This window comes from Lactuca serriola, chromosome 1 (genome assembly GCF_051521515.1).
Source record: "Lactuca serriola cultivar US96UC23 chromosome 1, Lser_US96UC23_V15, whole genome shotgun sequence".
NCBI classification, from domain to species: Eukaryota; Viridiplantae; Streptophyta; class Magnoliopsida; order Asterales; family Asteraceae; genus Lactuca; species Lactuca serriola.
In genome coordinates this window covers 5,692,341-5,714,928 of record NC_136408.1, presented here as the reverse complement: position 1 = coordinate 5,714,928, position 22,588 = coordinate 5,692,341, and the positions used below count along the sequence as shown (strand labels likewise).

At 33.8% G+C, this 22,588-nt stretch overlaps 3 protein-coding genes across 3 annotated transcripts; 1 reads left to right on the top strand and 2 right to left on the bottom strand.

The window, feature by feature from the left end:
• Positions 1 to 1,262: 1,262 nt before the first annotated feature.
• On the top strand, positions 1,263 to 5,556 carry LOC145051004 (uncharacterized). Its single transcript, XM_078999167.1, has 2 exons — positions 1,263 to 2,813; positions 3,589 to 5,556. The coding sequence occupies exons 1-2, from the start codon at positions 1,263 to 1,265 to the stop codon at positions 5,554 to 5,556; spliced, it is 3,519 nt and encodes a 1,172-aa protein (XP_078855293.1).
• Positions 5,557 to 7,446: 1,890 nt separating this feature from the next.
• Positions 7,447 to 10,108, bottom strand: LOC145088875 (membrane-anchored ubiquitin-fold protein 3-like). The gene is made up of 3 exons (XM_079027333.1): positions 8,609 to 10,108; positions 7,964 to 8,134; positions 7,447 to 7,691 (listed from the first exon to the last, which is right to left on the bottom strand). Exons 1-3 carry the CDS (start codon positions 8,736 to 8,738, stop codon positions 7,636 to 7,638), a joined length of 357 nt encoding a protein of 118 aa, XP_078883459.1. The 5' UTR covers positions 8,739 to 10,108; the 3' UTR covers positions 7,447 to 7,635.
• Positions 10,109 to 15,683: 5,575 nt separating this feature from the next.
• On the bottom strand, positions 15,684 to 18,794 carry LOC145088800 (histidine-containing phosphotransfer protein 1-like). Its single transcript, XM_079027242.1, has 7 exons — positions 18,657 to 18,794; positions 17,077 to 17,181; positions 16,716 to 16,846; positions 16,529 to 16,597; positions 16,325 to 16,396; positions 15,977 to 16,049; positions 15,684 to 15,907 (listed from the first exon to the last, which is right to left on the bottom strand). The coding sequence occupies exons 2-7, from the start codon at positions 17,137 to 17,139 to the stop codon at positions 15,857 to 15,859; spliced, it is 459 nt and encodes a 152-aa protein (XP_078883368.1). The 5' UTR covers positions 17,140 to 17,181; positions 18,657 to 18,794; the 3' UTR covers positions 15,684 to 15,856.
• Positions 18,795 to 22,588: the final 3,794 nt, after the last annotated feature.

The window sequence follows — 22,588 nt, the reverse complement described above, 5'->3', positions numbered from 1 at the left end:
ATAACAAGATAAACATCGCTTATCTGTGTCATTTTAGTTGAACAGTTATCTTTTATGTTGATTGATGTTTATTGCATATCAACAAGTAATTTGTCATTTATATTGCATATCTTATATGATGTAGGACACTTTACCTGTTACCACTCTCGAGTCTAGTCATTATCATAGATGTAACAAAAAGAGGGAACAAGTTAGAAAAGGTTACATCTTTTTCTGCTATATTCTCGCATCATATTATCTTCTATAACCACCTTTGATGTCTGAAAGGTCACCCAATTCGTTTGTATCAATCATCATCTGAGACTTAAATTCAGTCAACTACTAATAAAAGAGAAACAATTAAGAAAATAGAAAAAGGATAAAAGAATAGAAGAAGGTAATTTTCTCATTTTACAAACACTTAACCTCCATTTCTTTTAATGGTGTTAGACATAAAGATCTCTTGTGCAAGATTTTAAAACCACATGACCAGCCATTCTCATAACGACTTGTGATATCTTTTGCCAACCAAAAGGACCATTTGTGTTTTAATTTTGTCATAAAAATATCCAACTTGTGCATTCCTTATAGTATGTGCACCCGAATTATGTATTTTACATTTATTTATTACCTTTTACAAACAAAAGCAATAAGGATTTGTTTGATTTATGTTTAATAGTCCAGTAAACGGTTATCTCTTATTCGGTCTAGTAAAAACGTTTGATATAAGACATTTTTACCCTCTTAATTAGTCCTAATGACTCTTATTCGGTCATACCAAAAAATAAGATGACGGGAGACTAAAAGTTTTATTCCCTTTTCTAACCCTTTCTACGTGTAGGCTCCATTAAAACCGGATAAAATAATTCACATGATTTTTTTTTCTTTTTTCGATAATTTGTTTTGACAGATGATAAGTTAATAAGCATTTCTACTAAAAAGAAAAAGTTTTTTTTTCTTTTTTAAACAAGTAATCTCAAACACCACTTTAAACATTCTCACCAAACAAAACCAAGTGATAGAAAGTGTCAACCATCTATTAGCCGATCATATCTTAGGAAGATATTTATATATCTTATAATTATCTATTATATAATTTCCTATTTTATACCCCCCATATGAGGGTATATCCGATTGTATCTTATTCCCTATTTATAGGGCTTTATTCATTAATAGAGGAATTGAATATCCATAATCGTTGTTATGGTATCAGAGCCTAGGTAAACCCTACCAGCTGATTTTTTTTCTAAGATCAAAGCCACGGTTTTATCTTCATCTCTTCTATGACAAAAGATGCTTCTGGTTCAGGTGAGGTGAAGGCCATGGCCTTGTACCCTGCCTACACTGTCACAAACATCCAGACAAAGATCCGAACATTGGATGGCTCAAAAGTCACGTACTCGTCCTGGACAAAGTTGTTTCGTCTTCATGCCAAGGCTTACAAGGTTCTCGATCACATTGATGACACTCCTGCACCGGTTGAAACCGATCCCGGGTACCTTCAATGGGCTGAAATCGACGCGCTTGTCCTTCAATGGATATACAACACCTTGTTTGATGAATTGATGGTCCGCATCTTAGAGACTGATACCACTGCCCAAGCCGCTTGGAATAAACTCAAATCAACTTTTCTCAACAACAAAGGGTCACGTGCAGCAGCCCTTGAACAAGAATTCACCAGTCTTACTTTGGGAGCATGTTCATCAATGGAATCTTATTGCCAAAAACTTAAAGATCTTGCTGATCAGCTTGGAGATGTCGAGAACCCAGTCCCTGAGTCTATACTAGTCTTACAAATGGTTCGTGGGTTGCCACCAGAGTTTGATGTTGTCGGGGCCTACATCAATCAAAGCTCTCCGTCATTTGAAACAGCTCGCAGCATGTTACAACTTGAACAACACAGACAAAAAGCTAGACAAAATCAAACCCACACGGTTCTCGCTGCTCTCACTTCTGTTGACAGGTCACCACAAAACGAAGTAGCTGGTCAACGCAATCAAGGTCAACCCTACAACAACTACTTGGGCAGAGGTACAGGCACTCGCGGGCGAGGCTTTACTGGTCGAGGACGTGGCAGAAGCTTCAGGGGACGTGGAGGTCGTGGCCACCAAAACTGGAACCAAGGAAATCAATGGCAGCAAGGATGGAATGGATCGCAAGCATGGTATCCACCGCCATCACCATACCCATCTCATGGACCGAATCAATCTACAAATCACTGGGCTAATCACACCTATGGGCTTGGTCAATATTCTGGACCCATGCCACAACAGGGGCCAAATGGACCTACGATGCAACCATCAGGTCCGACGCCTACTCCCACTCCACAATTTGTTGGTTATTCCGACTACAGTCCATCAGATTTAGCACAGACAATGCAGCAAGTTCATCTTAATTCCAATGATCCGGCATGGTATATGGATTCCGGTGCCTCGACACATCTTACATCTGATCAGAGTAAGATCTCAAGTTCCATAACTACTTCGCCTGTAACATCGATTTTTGTTGGAAATGGCTCTAGTCTGCCAATTCATGGGTCTGGTCATGCTTCTTACACTACCCCCTCCCATTCATATACTCTAAAAAATATCTTATTTACTCCATCCATTATTAAAAATCTTTTATCTGTTCGTAAGTTTACTATCGATAATCAAGCTTCTGTTGAATTTGACCCAGCTGGTTTTTCTATAAAGGACCTCAAGACTGGAGCTCTTCTTTCTCATCATGATAGCACCGGAGATCTTTACCCATTCACCGCCCCTTCCAGTTCTACTGCTCTGCTTGCCACTTCTCACGATCGTTGGCATGCTCGTTTGGGTCACCCAGGTGCTCCTGTTTTAGATTTACTTCGTTCAAAATTTTCAATTTCTTGTAATAAACCTACAACTTCTTTTTGCAATGCTTGCCAACTATCTAAACATACTCGCTTACCTTTTTATGATTCGCAATCTATTACTTATGCACCATTTAACATTATACATTATGATCTTTGGACATCCCCAGTCTTAAGCAAATCTGGTTACAAATACTATATGGTCCTCATTGATAATTTCACTCATTATGTATGGGTATACCCACTCAAATATAAATCTAACACATTTCTCACTTTTACAAAATTTCACAAGCTTATCCAAACGCAATTTAACCGAACCATTAAGTCATTCCAATGCAATCTTGGGGGAGAATTCAACAATAATGACTTTAAATCCTTTGCCCAAACTCACGGTCTCGTCTTCCGTTTCTCTTGCCCTCAAACTTCCCAACAAAACGGACGAGTCGAACGGATGATTCGTCGCATTAATGATATTATCCGTACCCTTCTCACTCATGCCTCTCTTCCCCACTCATTTTGGGTCGAAGCTCTTCACACCGCCACCTACCTTCATAATATCCTTCCTACTAAACGCCTAAATTTTTCCACACCTGCCTTCTCTCTCTATGGTCGCCAACCATCATATGACCATCTCCGCACCTTCGGGTGCACTTGCTATCCTAATATCTCATCTACTCAATCTCATAAACTCCAACCAAGATCCGTCAAATGTGTTTTCCTTGGTTATCCGGAAAACTTTCGGGGATATCGATGCTTTGATCCTTCTACTGGAAAAGTCTATCTATCTCGTCATGTTACATTTGATGAAACCTCTTTTCCCTTTGCCAATACCCCTAACCCCTCCACATCTTTTGACTTTCTTGATGACCCCCCTCCCCCTTCATGTTTTTCCCTACTCCACATCCACCAACCCTACTCCACCTTCAGCACCACCTCATTCCACCACCCCTACCCAATCTTCACCACCACCTCACTCCACATCCTCATCTCCTCACCCTCCTATTTTGACATATTCTCATCGGTCAAAAGCCCCATCCACCACCACCGACCCTTTATCAACGCCCATACCTCCCTCCCATACTCCACCTTCACCTACAACAACCCATCCTCAAACCTCAAACTCCCCCTCAACCCCCCTTCCTACTCATCCCATGACCACACAAGCACGGGCAGGAGTAACCAAACCTGTTACCCGTCTAAACCTCCATACCACCTCTACTCCACCTATCTCTCCAATTCCTACATCCATCTCTGCCGCCATGTCTGACCCTAATTGGCTACGAGCCATGGAAGATGAATTTCGAGCTTTACAGGTGAACAAAACATGGGAACTCGTTCCCCGACCGACCGACAGCCCAGTTATTCGGTGTATGTGGTTATTTCGTCACAAACTTAAAGCTGATGGAACACTTGACCGCTATAAAGCACGACCGGTGGTCAATGGGAAATCACAAACTGTAGGTGTTGGCTGTTTAGAAACATTCAGTCCTGTCGTGAAGCCAACTACTATACGCACAGTTCTCAGTCTCGCAGTATCACAGGGTTGGCCGATACATCAGTTAGACGTCAAGAACGCATTTCTCCATGGTGATCTCCACGAGATGGTTTTTATGCACCAACCCCCTGGCTTCATTGATAGTCAGTTTCCATTTCAGGTCTGCCGCATCCGTAAATCTTTGTATGGACTTAAACAGGCTCCGCGTGCTTGGTACACTCGCTTTGCCTCATTTATTACTTCTCGGGGTTTCAAGAGTAGCATTTGTGATTCTTCGCTATTTTTTTATCAACACGGTTGTCATCGTGCTTATTTATTATTGTATGTCGATGACATAATCTTGACAGCTTCTGACCCTGATGTTCTCCACAACATTATTACTTCTTTGTCTCAGGAATTTGCTATGACTGATCTCGGGGCGCTTCACCATTTTTTGGGTATCACGGCTACTCGTGATAAGCATGGGTTATTTTTGTCGCAGGCTTCTTACACTCGTGACATCCTTCAACGAGCTAATATGGCCTCGTGTAAGCCATGTGCTACACTAGTGGATACGTCCACCAAACTCAGTGCCACTGACGGTGCACTACTCGCTAATGGCACTCTCTATCGTACTCTTGCCGGTGCTCTCCAGTACCTGACTTTTACATGCCCCGATATTGCCTATGCTGTTCAACAAGTTTGTTTATTCATGCATGCTCCGCGCGAACCCCATTTTCAGTTCATGAAGAAGATTTTTCGGTATCTACAGGGTACCATAGACTATGGTCTTCAGCTGGTTGCATCATCACCTAACACACTTACTGCCTACTCTGATGCTGACTGGGGCGGTTGTCCTAACTCGCACCGATCCACTTCTGGCTATTGTGTTTTTCTTGGCACCAACCTTGTGTCTTGGTCCTCGAAGCGCCAACCAATGATTTCGCGCTCGAGTGCAGAGGCCGAATACCGTGGTGTTGCTAATGTTGTTTCTGAGACTACCTGGCTGTGTAATCTTTTACTTGAGCTTCATGTTCCACTAAGCAAAGCAACGATTGTTTACTGTGACAATGTACTGCGGTTTATCTGTCACAAAACCCTGTTCAACACCAACGCACCAAACATGTGGAAATTGATATCCACTTTGTGCGGGAAAAAGTTCGTCTTGGTCATGTTCGAGTTCTTCACATTCCCGCTTCTATGCAATATGCGGACATCTTCACAAAAGGCTTACCTCACTATCTGTATCAACAATTTCGATCCAGTTTGAGGGTCCATCCTTCCCCAGCTCAAACTGTGGGGGACTATTAGCCGATCATATCTTAGGAAGATATTTATATATCGTATAATTATCTATTATATAATTTCCTATTTTAGACCCCCCATATGAGGGTATATCTGATTGTATCTTATTCCCTATTTATAGGGCTTTATTCATTAATAGAGGAATTGAATATCCATAATCGTTGTTACCATCTACTCTACTTTCTTTATAATCAAGTGTTTAAACATTTTGTTCTAACTATAACATTTTAAATGGATTAAGATTTCAATAAAACCAAGTTCATTTTGAATTTTATATATCAAACCATATAAATTAATGGACCAACGAAACCAATGTTTTAATATATGATTTTTTAGTTTAACCAGTCACCCGGTTCAACATTCAACAAGTTCGACAGTCGATTCAATCAAGAATTTTTCTATATCAGGCGGTGGTCTGCGTCGCCTTTTGAGTTGTTTCTTTAACTGGCTAAGTCAAATTCAACTATACAAGTCCAATAAACCAACTAAAACAGTTTTTCACCGATACTGTCACACTGGTTTTTAAAGAAACCGTTCGGTTCAATTTGGTCTAAAAATTGACATAAAACCGATTGTTATTAAACCACTCTCATCTGTGGTTCTGGTTCAAACCGGTTTTTAAAACATTAAACGAAATTAAATCGTTTTGATTAGATAGATTTTTAACAAAATCTCCATTTTTTAAAATAATAATAATATATAAAATCCACAAACACAATTATAATTAATTTTGATCGGCCAAGTATAAAATCTCCAAATCGAGTGAAATTGAGATCATCTTATCAAATTACAATTGTATTAGTTGAGAATTTATTTAGAAAAACAGTAATAACAATGTTCTTTTTATTTTATTTTTCTACCAATATAAACAACGTACATTATTTTTTAGTATTTGTAGTTCTTTATTTATATATTATATTAGCAGCATATATACATATATTTCTTTTACCCATAACAGCAAAATATATCTTAAAATTATAAAATATAATTTGTTTTTACTAGTAATAGTAATGTGTAGGAGTGACAACTCTCGACCCAACTCGTAACCCGACACTGACCCAACCTGAAAATAGACAGGTTTGGGCTGAGATTTTTGACCCGCGAACCCATGTATGTGTGTGTGTGTGTATATATATATATATATATATATATATATATATATATATATATATATATATATATATATATATATATATATATATTACATTAAAAAAACCATATTTAATTATTAATGAAATTTGATTTCCATCCGTATTCATAATATTTTGTATCATTGTATTCCTTCCGTATTCGTATGTGACCAATTTGCATTTGCAGTTCGTTAATCAGAAAAAGAAAAAATACATGTCGTTATTTTCACGAGTCACGAAAGAAGAACACATCCACTTTCTATAGATGTTTTCATTTGTCATTTTTATTTGGTTGTTATCGACTTTATGAATTTATTTTGAAAACCATTTTGTTATGTTAATTACTTTAATCATTTTATGAAAGTATGTTGAAAAACCTCATTTTTTAAAATGTGTTGCTTATTTATTAAACGAGTTATATGGATTGGGTTCCCGCGAACCAGTATATACTTAAACGGGTTATATAGGTTGGGTTGGGTTGAGGTTTCCAACCCACCAACCCGTCAACCCATATATTATATGGGTACTTATAATCTTACTCATTCTAGCAATGTAATATTTCTTCACCAATAATAACCATATTATAATTATAAGCAAATAATATACGATGTCCCTATTGGTAACGAAAGGTAAGTACATTATTATGGGGAAATTTTATGGGAAAACCTTTTTCTTTTACTTTTTTACCTGAATAATAAATATAATTTTGTTTAATGGAGCGTTAGTAGATGAAACTTAAACTCAAGACATTCATTCAAACATACAGCCAGAGTTACTCTCTCTTCACCCCTTACAGATCCCAAGTCAAAGTTCCAAACATATATATATATATCCAAAAGTCAACTCATCAAATCACATACCCTTGAAAGCTTTCTTTTAAGTTTTATCCATTGAAAGCTCGGGCAGTCTTCCGGTCAAAGAATTGCACACGGGCAGCTGCCCTGTTTCGGAAAGCCATCTTGCAACTTATCTGTCAATTGTCACACACAAAAAAGTCCAAACATGTCAAACTCTTTCACTTTCAACATCAAAAAATACTAATTTTGACCTTCAAATTTCATACCGACACTTTAGATATTCAAAATCTGTGATATACTTACCAATCCAATTTTTCAACAAAACACACATATATATATAGATATGGAGCGTATGAAATAATAATAGGTTTGACCTAAAAAGTCAAACCAAAACCAAAACCAAAACCACCATCTTTTAGTTGAAATGGATGAGTTATTTGGTTACCATTGTTTTTGTGTGGGATGTGAGGGCGCACAACAACAAGCATGGTGATGATTCCTCCTGGAACTTCACTTACAGGAGATCGGGACTCTGCAAGTGTTTTATCATTTTCCAGTATTTTTCCCGCATTAATCAGCTTCACATCATTTATTGTCTTCGGCCCATTTACTTCATCTGTTATTGTTAACAAATTATTTCACCATTAAATACTAGTATGACATAACACATTAAATACTGTCTAATAATAACATACCTGAAAATAGAAACATCCTAACCTAAACTTAACAAAATCCACACAAAAAAGTTCTACCAAGACTTATTTTAGGGAAATGTTACCCGTATTTTGTGTATTAGGTGATGAATTCTAAAAGGGGTAACTTATTTTGAATATTGATGAAAAAACAACAATGAAGCCGACTTAATTTAGTCGGTGTCAGTAGGTGGTGCTCATCAACTCACCCAGAAGATGAGAATATGATCACAACTTCTTAATCTTCTTTTTTCTTCTTCACGAACTAAAATCTCCAATTCATAAAAACAAAGACTCAACAAACATATATTTACACTATGAAAACAAAGACATCACTAAATTCAACACAAGTTCCCAGAAATGAACAAAAATAAAGAAAGTTTGGATATTGAAGTAACCTTGGGGCAATTGTGAAAGTATCATTTCTTTCAGAGATCCTACAGTGGTACTAGGACTGTATTTGCTTGGGCCAATATCACTGCCATCAGCTAACCTGAATTTCACCTCAATAAGTTCTTGAGAACCCATAAGATTTCAACCCACTTCAAATTCTCATATAACCCACTTGAATTATTCCAAAAAAAAAAATCAACTTTTTATGGATCAAGTGAAAACCCAGATGAGATATAACAAAATCTAATGAAAAACAAAGCTTTTTTGTTGGTTTTTGATCAGAGAGGGCAAGTGATGAAATGAGTTGAAATTTGACAAAATGGAGATCTGATAGATGGATGAATATAAAGGGGTGAGGCTGAGAGAATAAGAAGGTTTCTTGACATAGAAAGAAAGGGAATGAACAAATAAAACAAAAACAACTCTTATGACAAGGGAACCTTTGTTCTTTTTCCATGAATATTTTAACATATTTACAATCCTTTTTTTTTCATTAATTTAATAAAAAAGATTCTATATTTTAGTGTGTACTATATAGTAGTGTATAAATGAATGAACCAACATTGAGCATAAATGATGATTAATATACAATGAATATAATGATTAATGATGTGAGTTGTAACTTAAAATCAAGTAACGGGGTTAGAAATGTTCATCCTTTCCAAGTACAGGGTCTTCTTGTGACTTTTCAGAGTACAATATTGTCAAGATGCAAAATGTCAAGTAAAATTACAAAAAAGTAATTTGGTCGATGGTAAGATTAATTATAACACTTGTCTGTTTCTCACTCGAGACCTGTAACAGCAGGATCCAACTAAGATATTAATTGACTAGTAATTTCCAAACAAGTACTATTGTCCAAATAAATAATAATTGTGTACTCATTTATACATCAATATACCAATTATTGTTATTTACAAAAAGAATACTACTTTCATACTAGTATAATATAAAGGCAACATTTGACTAAACACAACATTTAATAACAAACTTTACTACTACTCAAATATTTATATTATTCTTTGTATATAAACAAATAGAAGAATCTTGTAAAAACAAAATTGGTGCAATTAGTGTTTTGTATGTTTACTGATGGGCATTATTATGATCATTGTGTAGTCAAAGACTTACTATGATACAAAATGGAATAAGATAAAATGATCAGAAAATATGAAAAATCAACATAAGCATGCCAAGTTATAGTTTCTATTTCATATCCAACATGTATAGTCAATATGATTATCAAAGCTATTACTTAAACTAATGATTTAAATTTTTTTTTTCAAGACTCAAGTCTGAATAAATTTAAATTTGTGTCCTTTTGGTCAATATTTAAAGCGTACCAATTTCACACAATAGAATCCAACCCTAAAATCGACAAATTTTCTAATAAATGAGTTGGAATTTGGCCCTTCTGAGGAGACCATGTGCTAGTTTCTGTAGGAGAGCTGAACTATGAGTTAGCTTAGTGGTCACACAGACTGTAATCTATCGTTTAAAAACTGCATCACGAATTGTACCTGTTATGGGCATAGGATTCAGTTCCCCTCCAAGTTACGGAGTGAACTGATTTGTGGAAAGATCTCAAACAACCATGAATTCTGAAAATGCTGACAAATTGATCGTCGTACGATTTGGAAGCGTTAAAACTCTACGGCAAAGGCAATTATTCTTTGTCGGAAGAACCATCACCAGAGCGACATCAAGTGATCAAAGTGATTGGTGAAGAACAGGTCGTCTCGCCGAGTGACATCAAGATGAATGGTTAGGGTTTGAATATCATTATTGAGGGCATCAGATAGCTGGAAGCAGTAGATGAGAAGGAAAGGATCCGCCATGCGTTAGCTTGGACAGGAGCAGAAGAGTATAAGCTCTGGGTTCCTCGGAGGTTAGATAATCGACGTCGCTAGGGTTTTGAAATACTCCCCGTCCCCAACGTATATTCCACGAAAATGTTACAGTATATAAATTCGTTCTAGAAATTGGACATTACGGATGATGCTTTATTTTCTTAATGTTCTTTGATTTGAATCAACAATCTTGAAAACGATGTTACGATGGAAAAAGAGCCTATTGACATTTCACTGTGTTAGTATCACGACATCATGTTTCTAGAGAATCTCCCAACAGTCGAATAATTGAAATCTCATCATGCAATTCACAATAGGAATTCAAGTTGTACAAAGTGAATATTTATATAACACTAATTTGACCCCGAACCTGATAAAATGACAATTATCGACGGGTTTATGAGTGGTGAAGGTTGAAAGATTTTCGTTTAGAGGTGACATATTCATATAATGGGCAATCCATACTCCTAATCTACATCAGAGTGTTTCAAGTGGGATCTAAACCCTCAACCAGTTAAGTATTTTACCAACAACTTTTTATAACAAGGTTCTAAATAATACTCCATGTAATCAATGTCAAACATCAAGTTTTATGAGCCATACTATTCTCGCAATGACTAAATCCATCAATTTTGTAGAAAATTAATAATTATATGTATATTTTCTATTTTATATATATATATATATATATATATATATATATATATATATATATATATATATATATATATATATATATATAGGTTCAAATGTTTTCAGCAAATATTGTGTGCACATATGGACCAATCAAAATTTAGCACAAATTAAACTTTTAAATAAATCAATAAGGGTAAATTAGTAATATTGCATGTATATTAAATAAATTCCAAAATTAAAATCAATCAAATCCCTATAAAATTGCAATCAGTTTTATACCATACAAAAACCACTATAACACAAAAATAATTAATGTGTTCTTTCCCTACATTAATCGTCGATAAACACCAAATCGGAACCACTGATGTATCTTTCTTCATCGGAGACAATCGCATCCAGCGAGTGTATTATGATCAAGGGTATTTTTGGTACCTGATATGAATCAAGAGACAATCGTGATCTTCCCGGACCTCCATCTTTTCACTCCAAAAAACCACTGCGATCAAGACTCGTCAACAAGTCTGAAACCCAAATCGGTTCCATTAAAGAAATCAAGCAAGTCGCCGTTCTTCTTCCCTTTGGCAACTGGTGCCACCGTCGGCCATTGCGCTTTGATACATCGGGCTTGTTTCCTTCTTTGCATCCATCACAGTGTTCTCCGATCGGCACCTGTATGGTATGGACGCCCCTGTTTCCCTCTTTTCATCCATCTTTGTTTCAGTTTTGATTTTTTTTTGGTTTTTTGATGGTGATTTAGTTCTTTCGGTACATCAATCATAATTTTAAATCTCAGTTTTTTTTCTATGTCTTACTTATCGATTTTGTGTCTGGAATATGATGTTAATTGGTTTATAATTTTGCAACTTGAGTCGATTGATTGGTTGTGAAATTGATTTCTGATTTTGCACCTTGAATCTAATTGCTTTCTGAAATTGTACATGATGTTTACCTTCTTGTTGAATCTTATGTTGATTTTGACATGTTAATCTGCTATGTGTAATGTGAAAGTGTAACTTCCACCCACCAGGTGTTCGACATAATGTCAACATTGCATCATTCTTCCTTAAACATTCTAGATATTCTTATGTGATAATGATTTCTTTTGATTTATTCTAGATATTGTAAGTTATGTATACCTTAAATATTTTAAGCATTGTGGTTTACGTTTATTTATTCTTTGTATGTTGGTTGGTAAAATGTTCACTTAAAATTACTCTAGTTATTCTAATGTATGTTGTATAATAGTTATTCTAACTACTTTTTACTTATGTTTTATGTTTTGTGTTGAATATTCTATACATTCTAATCAAGCTTCAATTGCTACAGATGATGAACGATACACTATTATTCTACCGATTCGATTGTATGTTGTATTGCTTTAATTAAAATATCACTAATCAAGCTTCTAATTGCAGCAAAAGATGGACCAATTGTTGATCGATTGATGAAATACTTTTCAGTTTAAGCTAATTAAGCTAATTCTGTGAGAATGACTTTCTTTCCTCATTATTGGGTGTTTATTCTTATCTTCAATTGTTTCATTCTTTAAGAATAGTTATTTCATTCTTTTAGAGTTTTATGTATCTACTGTATTCTTCTATTTGAATAATGTGTAAAGAGTATTATAATCTTGGAGAATCACATAAGAATGATTCTTCCAGAATGCCAATCTCATAATTCTGTAGCTCCTTGTATAAAATCATTCTCATGCAATACAATTCTGACAGAATGCCAATCTCCTTTTTGCAGCTCCTTGTATAAAACCATTCTCATGCAATACAATTCTGACAGAATACCAATCTCACAAAATGTCAATCTCATATAATGCTAGCATATTTTGAAGTGGCTAAGAGGTCAAACATACACAAGACATCTAGAAACGAAACAAGAAAGTGAATGAGGATTCTTTCAAGAATGCCGATATTTTTTTTGCAAGAGATTTCAAGAATGAATGTAATTTATGTTCATAGTTGTATTCTTTAATAATGAATGTAATTACTTATTCTAAACTATTAAACTTCGTTTTATATAACATTTGTATTCATTAAAAATTATTGGTCTTTATAATATGTTTCTATAATATTATGTTCATAGTTGTATACCATTCTGACAGAATTACAGAATATCATTCTAACAAAATAACATTCTGATAGAATAAAATTGGTTTATGCTTACAAATTACATTTGAAATTGAATTAATTTGAAAAAAAAAATCAGATTTAAATCAAAATCATTAATTATCCCACAAATCTCGATTTTTCCTTTTTTAAATTTGTCTCAATTGACTAAAATGCCCTTATGCTGAAATTTATGTGATTATATGATACATGTTACCTTATTGTACTATCATAGACCCTCAGTTAATGACCTTTGATTATATTCCATCCGATGGTCTAGATTTATACATTCTGACACACAATAGTTACTATAAACAAAATAACATATATATATATATATATATATATATATATATATATATATATATATATATATATATATATATATATATATATATATATATATATATATATGACGAACTTTTTAAAACCATGTCTTATACCAAGTAAGAATATTGTCTACAATTATTTAGAGGTGCGATTTAAGATCATGTATTTGTCCCAATATGAAATTATGATATCATGATATGATAATTTGGGGCTTAGACGAATAACATAATGCAATTCAAGTCTACTAATGATAGTGTGGGGTTCTTTGGTTATAGTCTCACTCGTAGGTAAGTTTGTTGCTAATTAATTGGTTCCTCAATCTGAGTCGGTCATTGAGTACATGATATATTTTATCAATAAGATTGTTCACATTAGAATGTCTATAAACATTAATAAATAATGAAAACATAAAGGAAACAATTCATTGATAAAAATGCAATAAAATAAAAATGCTATCTCATTGATAAAATGTGTCATATACCCAAGACGAACTCTAAGTCCGTTGAATCCAAAAGAGATTAGCAGCCGTAAGGTATTAATCATCAAGCCCAACTTACCATAACACAAAAATATCTATTTGGCATTGAGTAACCACTCTAGTTAAAAAGAAGACCCCCCCCCCCCCCCCCCCCCCCCCCCTCGTATCTCGCATGATCTAAGTAATCTTTGATTAATGACTATGCCATGGTGGTGATGGTAAAAGAAATACAATATTAACTTAGATAAAGTCTTCCAAAATTATAAGTTATTTTTTTAAATGTTTTTCTCCAGGAAAAATAAGATGTTGCGGTAACAAGAATTCCCCTGTTTATTTGATGATCCCGATGTCAAGCAAAGCAGAGCGAATTAAAAAATTTGAATGAGAAATCATTTTCAAATGATACTCAATGGTAGTCCTACGCCAAGTGATCTAGAATTTATAGTAGATGAGGGTTTTTCTTTATCTTCAGGTGGTAAGTCGTATTTGTTTTTGCTTTTCTTGTTCTCTTTGGCGATATCTAAAGTCAATCTCAGCGAATTCCGTACAAAGCAGTCCAACCAAAACCTAATAGTCTTTCTTCCGGAGAATCTATGGCAACGTGAGAAGAAAGACCTTCTATCTATAAAAACCATTGTTGTAAAAATCGGCAGAGGCGCTAGGCGGCCGCCTCTTACTGTCTATGATCAATGCTAATCGGTCGAGCTAGACGGAGTCGGTCGTGGGCTGCTATAGGCGGTCTAAGCCGGTAAAAAAGTCAGACAATCAAAATTTTCAAAAAAAAATCTCTGATTAGTCAAAATTTTGATATTTGGTGACTAAATTATGATAGATTGATGACTAAAATTGTTAAAAATTAATATATACAATGATTTAAATATTTAGACCATTCAATATGCCAAAATTTTATGGTTTTTTATTTATTTTGTTAGGATAAAAAAAATTAAATTACAATTAAAGGTCACCTCTCAGGCGTTGATTAGTCCATAACCCCAATCGACCGTCCGACCACCGCCTAACGACTTTTACAACTTTGATAAAAACGTATATCACATTGTTAAGAACCAAAAAATTTCAGAACCATGGCCCAAAGTAAGCACATAGATTAGTCTCTATCACTGGACATTGGTGCATAACTCAATATGTAGAAGATATCGATCCATTTTTACGTGAGCTACAATAACAAACCACCCCGCAATCTTGTGCATATTAATAAGACATAATCACCTCGATAAATTACGTGAATAACCCAAATTCATTGACAAATTTTATTTCTTTAGAAGGAATTATACAAACCAAATATCCTTACGAGTATTTCACTAATATATGAAAAACGGAATTAATGTAACATCCTAATCAAGTGATTTCAAGAATGACATAGAGCCGTGTATTTATTTATTATAGTAACCTTCCCTTTGTATATGCAAATATAAAAATATCAAGAACTCAAATTAATGAAAAAACTTTTGTTTATTTACACAAAAAAAAATCTATAATCATAAACAATAGCCAAATAGTTACGAATATTCATGTCACGACAAACATACCATATTATTTTGCTCACATGTTAACCAATCAAATTTGTCAAAAACAATTATAAAACACAAAAAAGAAGTCGATAAACATACCATAAAAAGCGGTATTCACACAAGAAAGTAGACAAGGTAGGTTACAACAAGAAGCAAGATACACATCATTCTAATAATCAAACATAACATACAAAGTTTGATAAATATGAAGTTTTCAGATGAAAAACAATAAATAGTAAATAGTAAAGAAGGTATTCACATAATCTCTACTCACTAGCTTTCCATATGAAAACCATCAAACATACAAACCTATTCATTCCATCATAGGGATCGACCCTCCTGCTTGCAAGATTTGTTGCTCCAACTGCATTGCACAATAAATAAATATATGGAACAAGGGTAAAAACGTAAATAAATAACTTAGCAGACATACCCTGAACAAGGCTTCGAGTTTGTTCCTAACCAGAATGTATTCATGTTTTGCTTGCTGCAGACACTGCAGACACCTGTAACCACAAGCCATCAGAATAGGGGTATTTCTGTACTTTTGACCTTGAAAGTTAAATGTACAACTTCCAATTTATGAATATGCTCAACTTTTAAGAGAAATCCAGTATGTAAATAGGAGAAGAATCGATGTTAAAATTTTGCAATAACGAGACTTAAAACGAGAAAAGTCCTATATTTTTTTTACAAATCTGCCCTTGTTCATTTTTTCCTTCTGTTTCCCCAATTTTTCCCAAATATATAAAAGATTAAAGAAGCACAGGGTGTTACTGACCCCTCAAGGTTTTTCTCCTCACAGAAGTTCCTGAAGTGAACACACATATTTGTGACTCGTTGTGCCCCTATGCTGTTACAACATATTCCACAAAACAATTTAATATTCTTTTCAATCTTCTAAACATTGTAACAAAAATTGGTGTATAAAACTATAAATTATATAAAAACTGTAACTTTTTATCAAAGATGCACAAAAACTGACCTGGAACTACTACCCTTGAACTGGTGGACATGAGAATCAACCTGCTTATAATCCACAACTTTCTGTTGACTTTTTGGTCAAAAGTCAGAAGAAAAAAAGATATTAAGACAAGGAACAGTTCACTATCATGATATCATCTAAAATACCTCAAGAAATAAGAATTTTGATCAGGGAAAAAGAAGCTTACAGAGCAGTTGCCAAATTGTTAAGAAGCTTCTCAGAGTCTTCAAAGAAAAGGGACACCACTTCAACCACAAAGTCAGGGTTGCTCTCATCTTGCAGCTTCTGAAGTTGTGTGAATTGATCATCAAGATATCCCTATAAAACACCCAAAAATAAATTGAAGAATCCATCCAATTAAAGCATTTTGTACTTCCAAAAAAATAAAAAAACTTTTAAAGGATATTATACTTCGACAAATCTACCAATTATGCTTTGCATTTGGATGAAATTGCTAAAAACTATAATAGAAGAAAATGAAAGTTGAATCAATGGAAGTACATTGCTACTTCTTGTATTTAAACCCTGAGATAAAAGAAATTACAAACCTCTTTATAAAGAGACGTTGTGTACTCAATAAATTGTCTTTGCAATTGAGTGACGGAAGCCATGGTTTCTTGCTTTTTGAAGAACACCTTTCACACTACTTTTTCCTTCCAAATGAGAGAACAAAAAGAAAAACAATTCATTTATTGTGTTCCTTCAAAATGAGTAGGCGTACATACATACATACAATTATATATATATATATATATATATATATATATATATATATATATATATATATATATATATATATATATATATGTATGTATATACGAGGCAAGAAGGTGCAAACGTAATGGTTGGGGAAAATATAGTATTGATTTATCAAAATGAGAGAAGAAAATGACAACTCATCTATTGGTTTTTTTTTTAGTACAATTCCCCAAATAAGATTCTGTTTTGTTGCCAAAAGTGACGTGAGAACCTATCTTTTCGACAGGATCACATTCTCCAATTTCCTTACATGTTAATTTCACCTTTGATTGATTTTATGGTGGATGGGACACAAAAACCACATTTTAATGGGTTTCATCATTTTCAATTTTTTTAATCATTCCAAATACGGTTTTCTTTAGATTATCTTAGTGATGCCATTAGTTGAATCTGATCTGTGATAATCGAGGCCAAAAATATTTCTTAAAAGCTTCAAGAACTCATGGGATTCGTTTACATTGTTGTAAATATACTTTTTTTGATCCTATCATTAGAAGAAAAAAAAATCAAATCTTGTACTTTCCACCTACGAAGAATCAACATTAAAAATTATTAGATAAAAGTCAAGATATTTTTGGGTCCCACACATATCAAGATAACAATAAAGAAAATAATCGAAGGTACAATTAACTCATTACACGTTTTTCCCCTTTCGGTTTCCACTTACAATTTTCACAAGAAGATTCCACAATCAAACTTAATTTTAGAAAAATAAAAATTTATGGTTTGGTTTTGAGATTAAACACATAAGTATTCTCCAAAAAAAGCAAAATATTAAGGACTTGATTACAAATCTAACACCAAGATTTCTAAAGTTGAATCGAATTATGAAAACTTTGACAAATTTCAAGAACTTATATCACATTTGAAGACAACAGTAAATATGGAAAACTGCTTCATTTATGATTTTGTACTAAAATTTAAAGCGCCTTTATTAACTAAGAGGGATGATAGCAACTGTAACCCCTACCTGACTATAGACACTCCACTCGAACAAGATTTAAATCTGGATTTAGAGGTTACTGAAAGACTGAAGTAATATGATTTCACCAAAAGAGAAACATATACACATGAAGATGAAAAATAAAAACAAAAACATATTAAAATCTAGAAAAGTGGATCGAAGACGATTCTTCAGCTGATAAAATAAAATTATTGTACCCTACAGCATACTTCCAAGCTTACCCTAATCGATCTAAAAGTTCGCAATAAAAAACCCTAAATTTCACGTTGAGTGGATAAACCCAGAAGTTAATCACTGAGATTCATGTAACCCAGTAGGAAAAATCTCTTAGCTTTTTTATGAAGTTTGGTTAAAATGACAGATTACAGCAAACACACGGATAGAATAAAGGGGTGAAATAGTTACCGACTGTGATACTGGTTTGCTCCGGCGAATCTGCTGTGGAGATCGGCGGAGAGAGAGTGGTCAACTTGGTGTAGTACCAACTACAAACACTACAGTAAAGCAAGGGGAAGATCGGAAACAAAAGAGAAGACAAAAGAGAGCATATGATTTTATTTTGCTTCACCCAAGATATTCGATTAGATTATCGCACGTTCTGAGACAAACTGGATCTTGTACGGTGGGGATTCATTGAATTTGGCAGGTTGGTGACCCCATCATTCATCCAAAAGCAAATCAATTCATGATAAAATATTATTTTAAGTTCAATTTTAAAAATTATATATTTTTTTACATCTTGTAAAAGATTAAATCAAAGAGGAAGAGAGCATGTGAGCAAACTAACAAACTTTAAATGTTTTCTCTTTTTCCATTAATGTATCGCCTATTTGAATATTGAATAGTCTTTGTTTACTTAATAGTCATTAAATTTTATCTTTTGTGTATATCTTATCATGTTTTTACTTTTCCGATTAGGATAATTAATGACAACATTGATTTTGCATATAATTTTTTTAGAGAGGAAATTACACGAATGGTCCTATAGTTTGGCATAATTTGTTCGTTTGATCATTAACTTATTTTTTTAACTCGGAAAGTCTCTTCTGTTTGTTTTTGTTACGTGCTTGATTTTGTAATTTATTTAAATAAACACATCCTCCACACTTTCACCTCACATTACCTTACCTTACATACACCAACTTATTTAAATAAATTAAAAAATCAAGGGCAAAATAGTCTTTTTAGGTAATACATGGACCAAGCGCACAACAAAAACAAATTGTAAGGACAAGTTAAAAAAATAAATTAGGAACCAAACGTACAAATTATCCCAAACTATAGGGGTCATTCGTGTAATTTACTCTTTTTTATCCTACCGGCAACAATGTCATATTTTGGGATTTCATGTCATCGTCTTTAAATATGCTCTTCAATGAGCTTCAAAAAATAGAAGTGACAATATCAAAGACAAATTGAAATCAATATGGGTTATCAAAGACAAATTGAAATCCATATGGGTTTCACAGTTTGAATATTTTGATTTAAATTTTGTGATTTATATCTTTAGAGTTGGCAATTTAATATGTTGATTTCGTGTTTGTAATTTCTTCGGTTCACGACTTGGATAAAGTTAAGCATCCAAATCTGAGGCTCCGACGAACCATAGTATCAAACATAATAAAAAAAAATGAAACACAAACCGAAGACCTAGATGGGATTGCAAAAGTATAACACCACCAAACTCCAGTGAACAATTAATATGCAACAAACCATTTGTTGCTCTGATTAACGGAAAATGATATTTGTATAGGAGTATATCAAGGTATGCAACAAGCATAAGTTATGTTTAAATATTTATGTCAAGAAAGAGACAATATTACGAGTTATTCACTAAAGTGATATAACTTTCACACAGGATGCAACTCATACGCCACATGATGTATGATATCAATATAAACAAGAAAATAAACGAATAAACCATATGATAGAAAATATTATTATTATTCATGAGAAATAGAATGTCAACTCAAACACTATATTGGAAATATGTTGAATAAGCTCACACTAAATGCTTTTTTGTGAGCACTTATTTCGTCTCCACTTATGAAATGTCAAGTAGACACAGAATGCATTGTGATGTGAATTTGCTTGGAGAAATAGAAGCAACATGTATGATGTACCATGATTGCAAAGTTTGAGAAAGTATCACACAAGTGTTTTACCATATGGTTATTCAAAATTCAATACATGAAATTTAAATTAATTTGAAAGAATCATACCGAGATTTATTTCCATAGAAAATTATGAGGCTTATATATTTTATATAATGGAACTTGTTTTTATTTTCATACTCAGATTTATAGCAACTTTAGCAACTTTATCGAGGTTCAATTGATTTTTTATTCAACCCTATAGAATTAGGGGAAATGACATAAATGCGCTATAAAATTTCAAGGATTGGTTCATTTAGTCTATAAAGTCGTTTTTGTCGGGTCTATTAGGTCCTTTTGCAAGATTGGAATGGATTAGCCAGTGACATTTTTGCCACCTCATTTATTTATGCCACGTACGTTTGTTGACCGTGTCGCGTACGTATTTGATTAGACTAAATCGACGAACATTGTTAATAGTCTCTTCTCTTCGACCAAAAACCCTTACTCCATTTCCTCTCTTCAACCCTCAAATTGTTGGATTAAGTATCTAATATCTTAACTAAACTAGTAAATCTTGAAGAATAAAAGTAAAGTCTTTTTTGGGGTGTTCTCATAACCAGAAAATAACTTAGATTGATAATCAGAGAGATAAATGATTTATTAATATATGATATGATTAATATATTAACTGGAAATAGTAATAATTAATTAAGAATTAATCGGAATTAATTTGTAATTAATTATGGTTTAATTCGAATTAATTAAGAGTACAAGGGTCGGACTGTAATTGTTCAAAAGTTGAGCAAAGAAGAGAATCCATAACCTTCCTAGGGTGGAGGGTTCTAGGAGCCCTCTTTAGGGTTTTTGGAAGCCTCCTATTCACAAGGAAACCAAATATGCACTTAATTAAAATATTATTATTATGAAGTCGAATATAGGATTTCAGAGATTATCCGACAGCTATATAAAGGGGCATAGCCCCTTGGAAATACGATACTAACACCTCATACCTAGAGAATTTGGGTTTCACCTATCCCGTCTCTCCTATATTCGATTATAGGGTTTGCTAGGGTTTTGGGTGTGACGCATGAAAGGCTACCATACAATTGGAGCTAGTTTTTCAAGGAGACTACAAAGAGATTTGTCTAGCTTAATTCGATTTAAGCAAAGGTATGTTTTCTAGTCTATGATTTTCGATTATCATAGCTTTAGTTTTGTTTCATAAAGTATGTTGCTATAACAAAAAAAAAGACATAGAATGTTTTAGGTTGCATGTACCCATAAGTGTTATCTGAAATTTCGCATGTACAATGATTTTGTAACATAAAAACCCCAATAGTGGTATCAGAGCCTAAGACTTTCAATTATAAGTGCATAATGAAACTGGAAAACGAAAAAAAAAAACATGAAAATCGATAATCTGTTAAGAACACAACGTGGTCAGTCCTCTGCCACGTAGTGGTGATCTCCTAGAAATTAAAATTCGATATTTACTTGCCTTTTTTCAAATTTGTAGGATAATTATTATTTTCTATGTAACGTCCAAAAATTACAAAGAGATTTTTCATTTTGGTAACAGATTAACCGATTAAAATCTTTAACTTAAGATCAATAAGTGGCATTTACCTGTTTGAAGCCATAGTGTTATCGGAGATGAATTACAAGAAAATGGAAATCATTATATTTGATGCGTGTGTACAGTCCTACCGAGCTCTTCTCATGAACAACCTGCAAAACATTTTATCCTCAACTATAAACATAAAGCTTAGTAAGTTCCCCAATATACTACATATTCCATCATATATACAATGCGTCTACACAAAGTCCTCATCTCCAAATCCGACCTACCTACTCGCTTAATCACAACATACATCATACATAATGGGCCTAACCCAAACATACATAACGGGCCCAACCCAAAGAGTATAATGGGACCAACCCTGACTCGTATAACGGGCCAAGCCCAACGTACATAACAAGTCAATGGAAGGGGCCAAATCCTGGTCTTTCATATAATTACCAGGAGCTAGATCGTGGTCTTTCATATAATACATAAAGTTAGATATAGTCAAGGATCAGATCAGTCGCACATGTGGTCCACTCGAAAGAAATAAATCAAAAAAGAACCACGCAATAAAGCATTGGACCAAGAGTTCTTATGCTATCTAACTTAGACTACATACGACCCCTAGTATATCCACTCCACGACCATCCAAAACTATCATTACCCTAACTATTCAT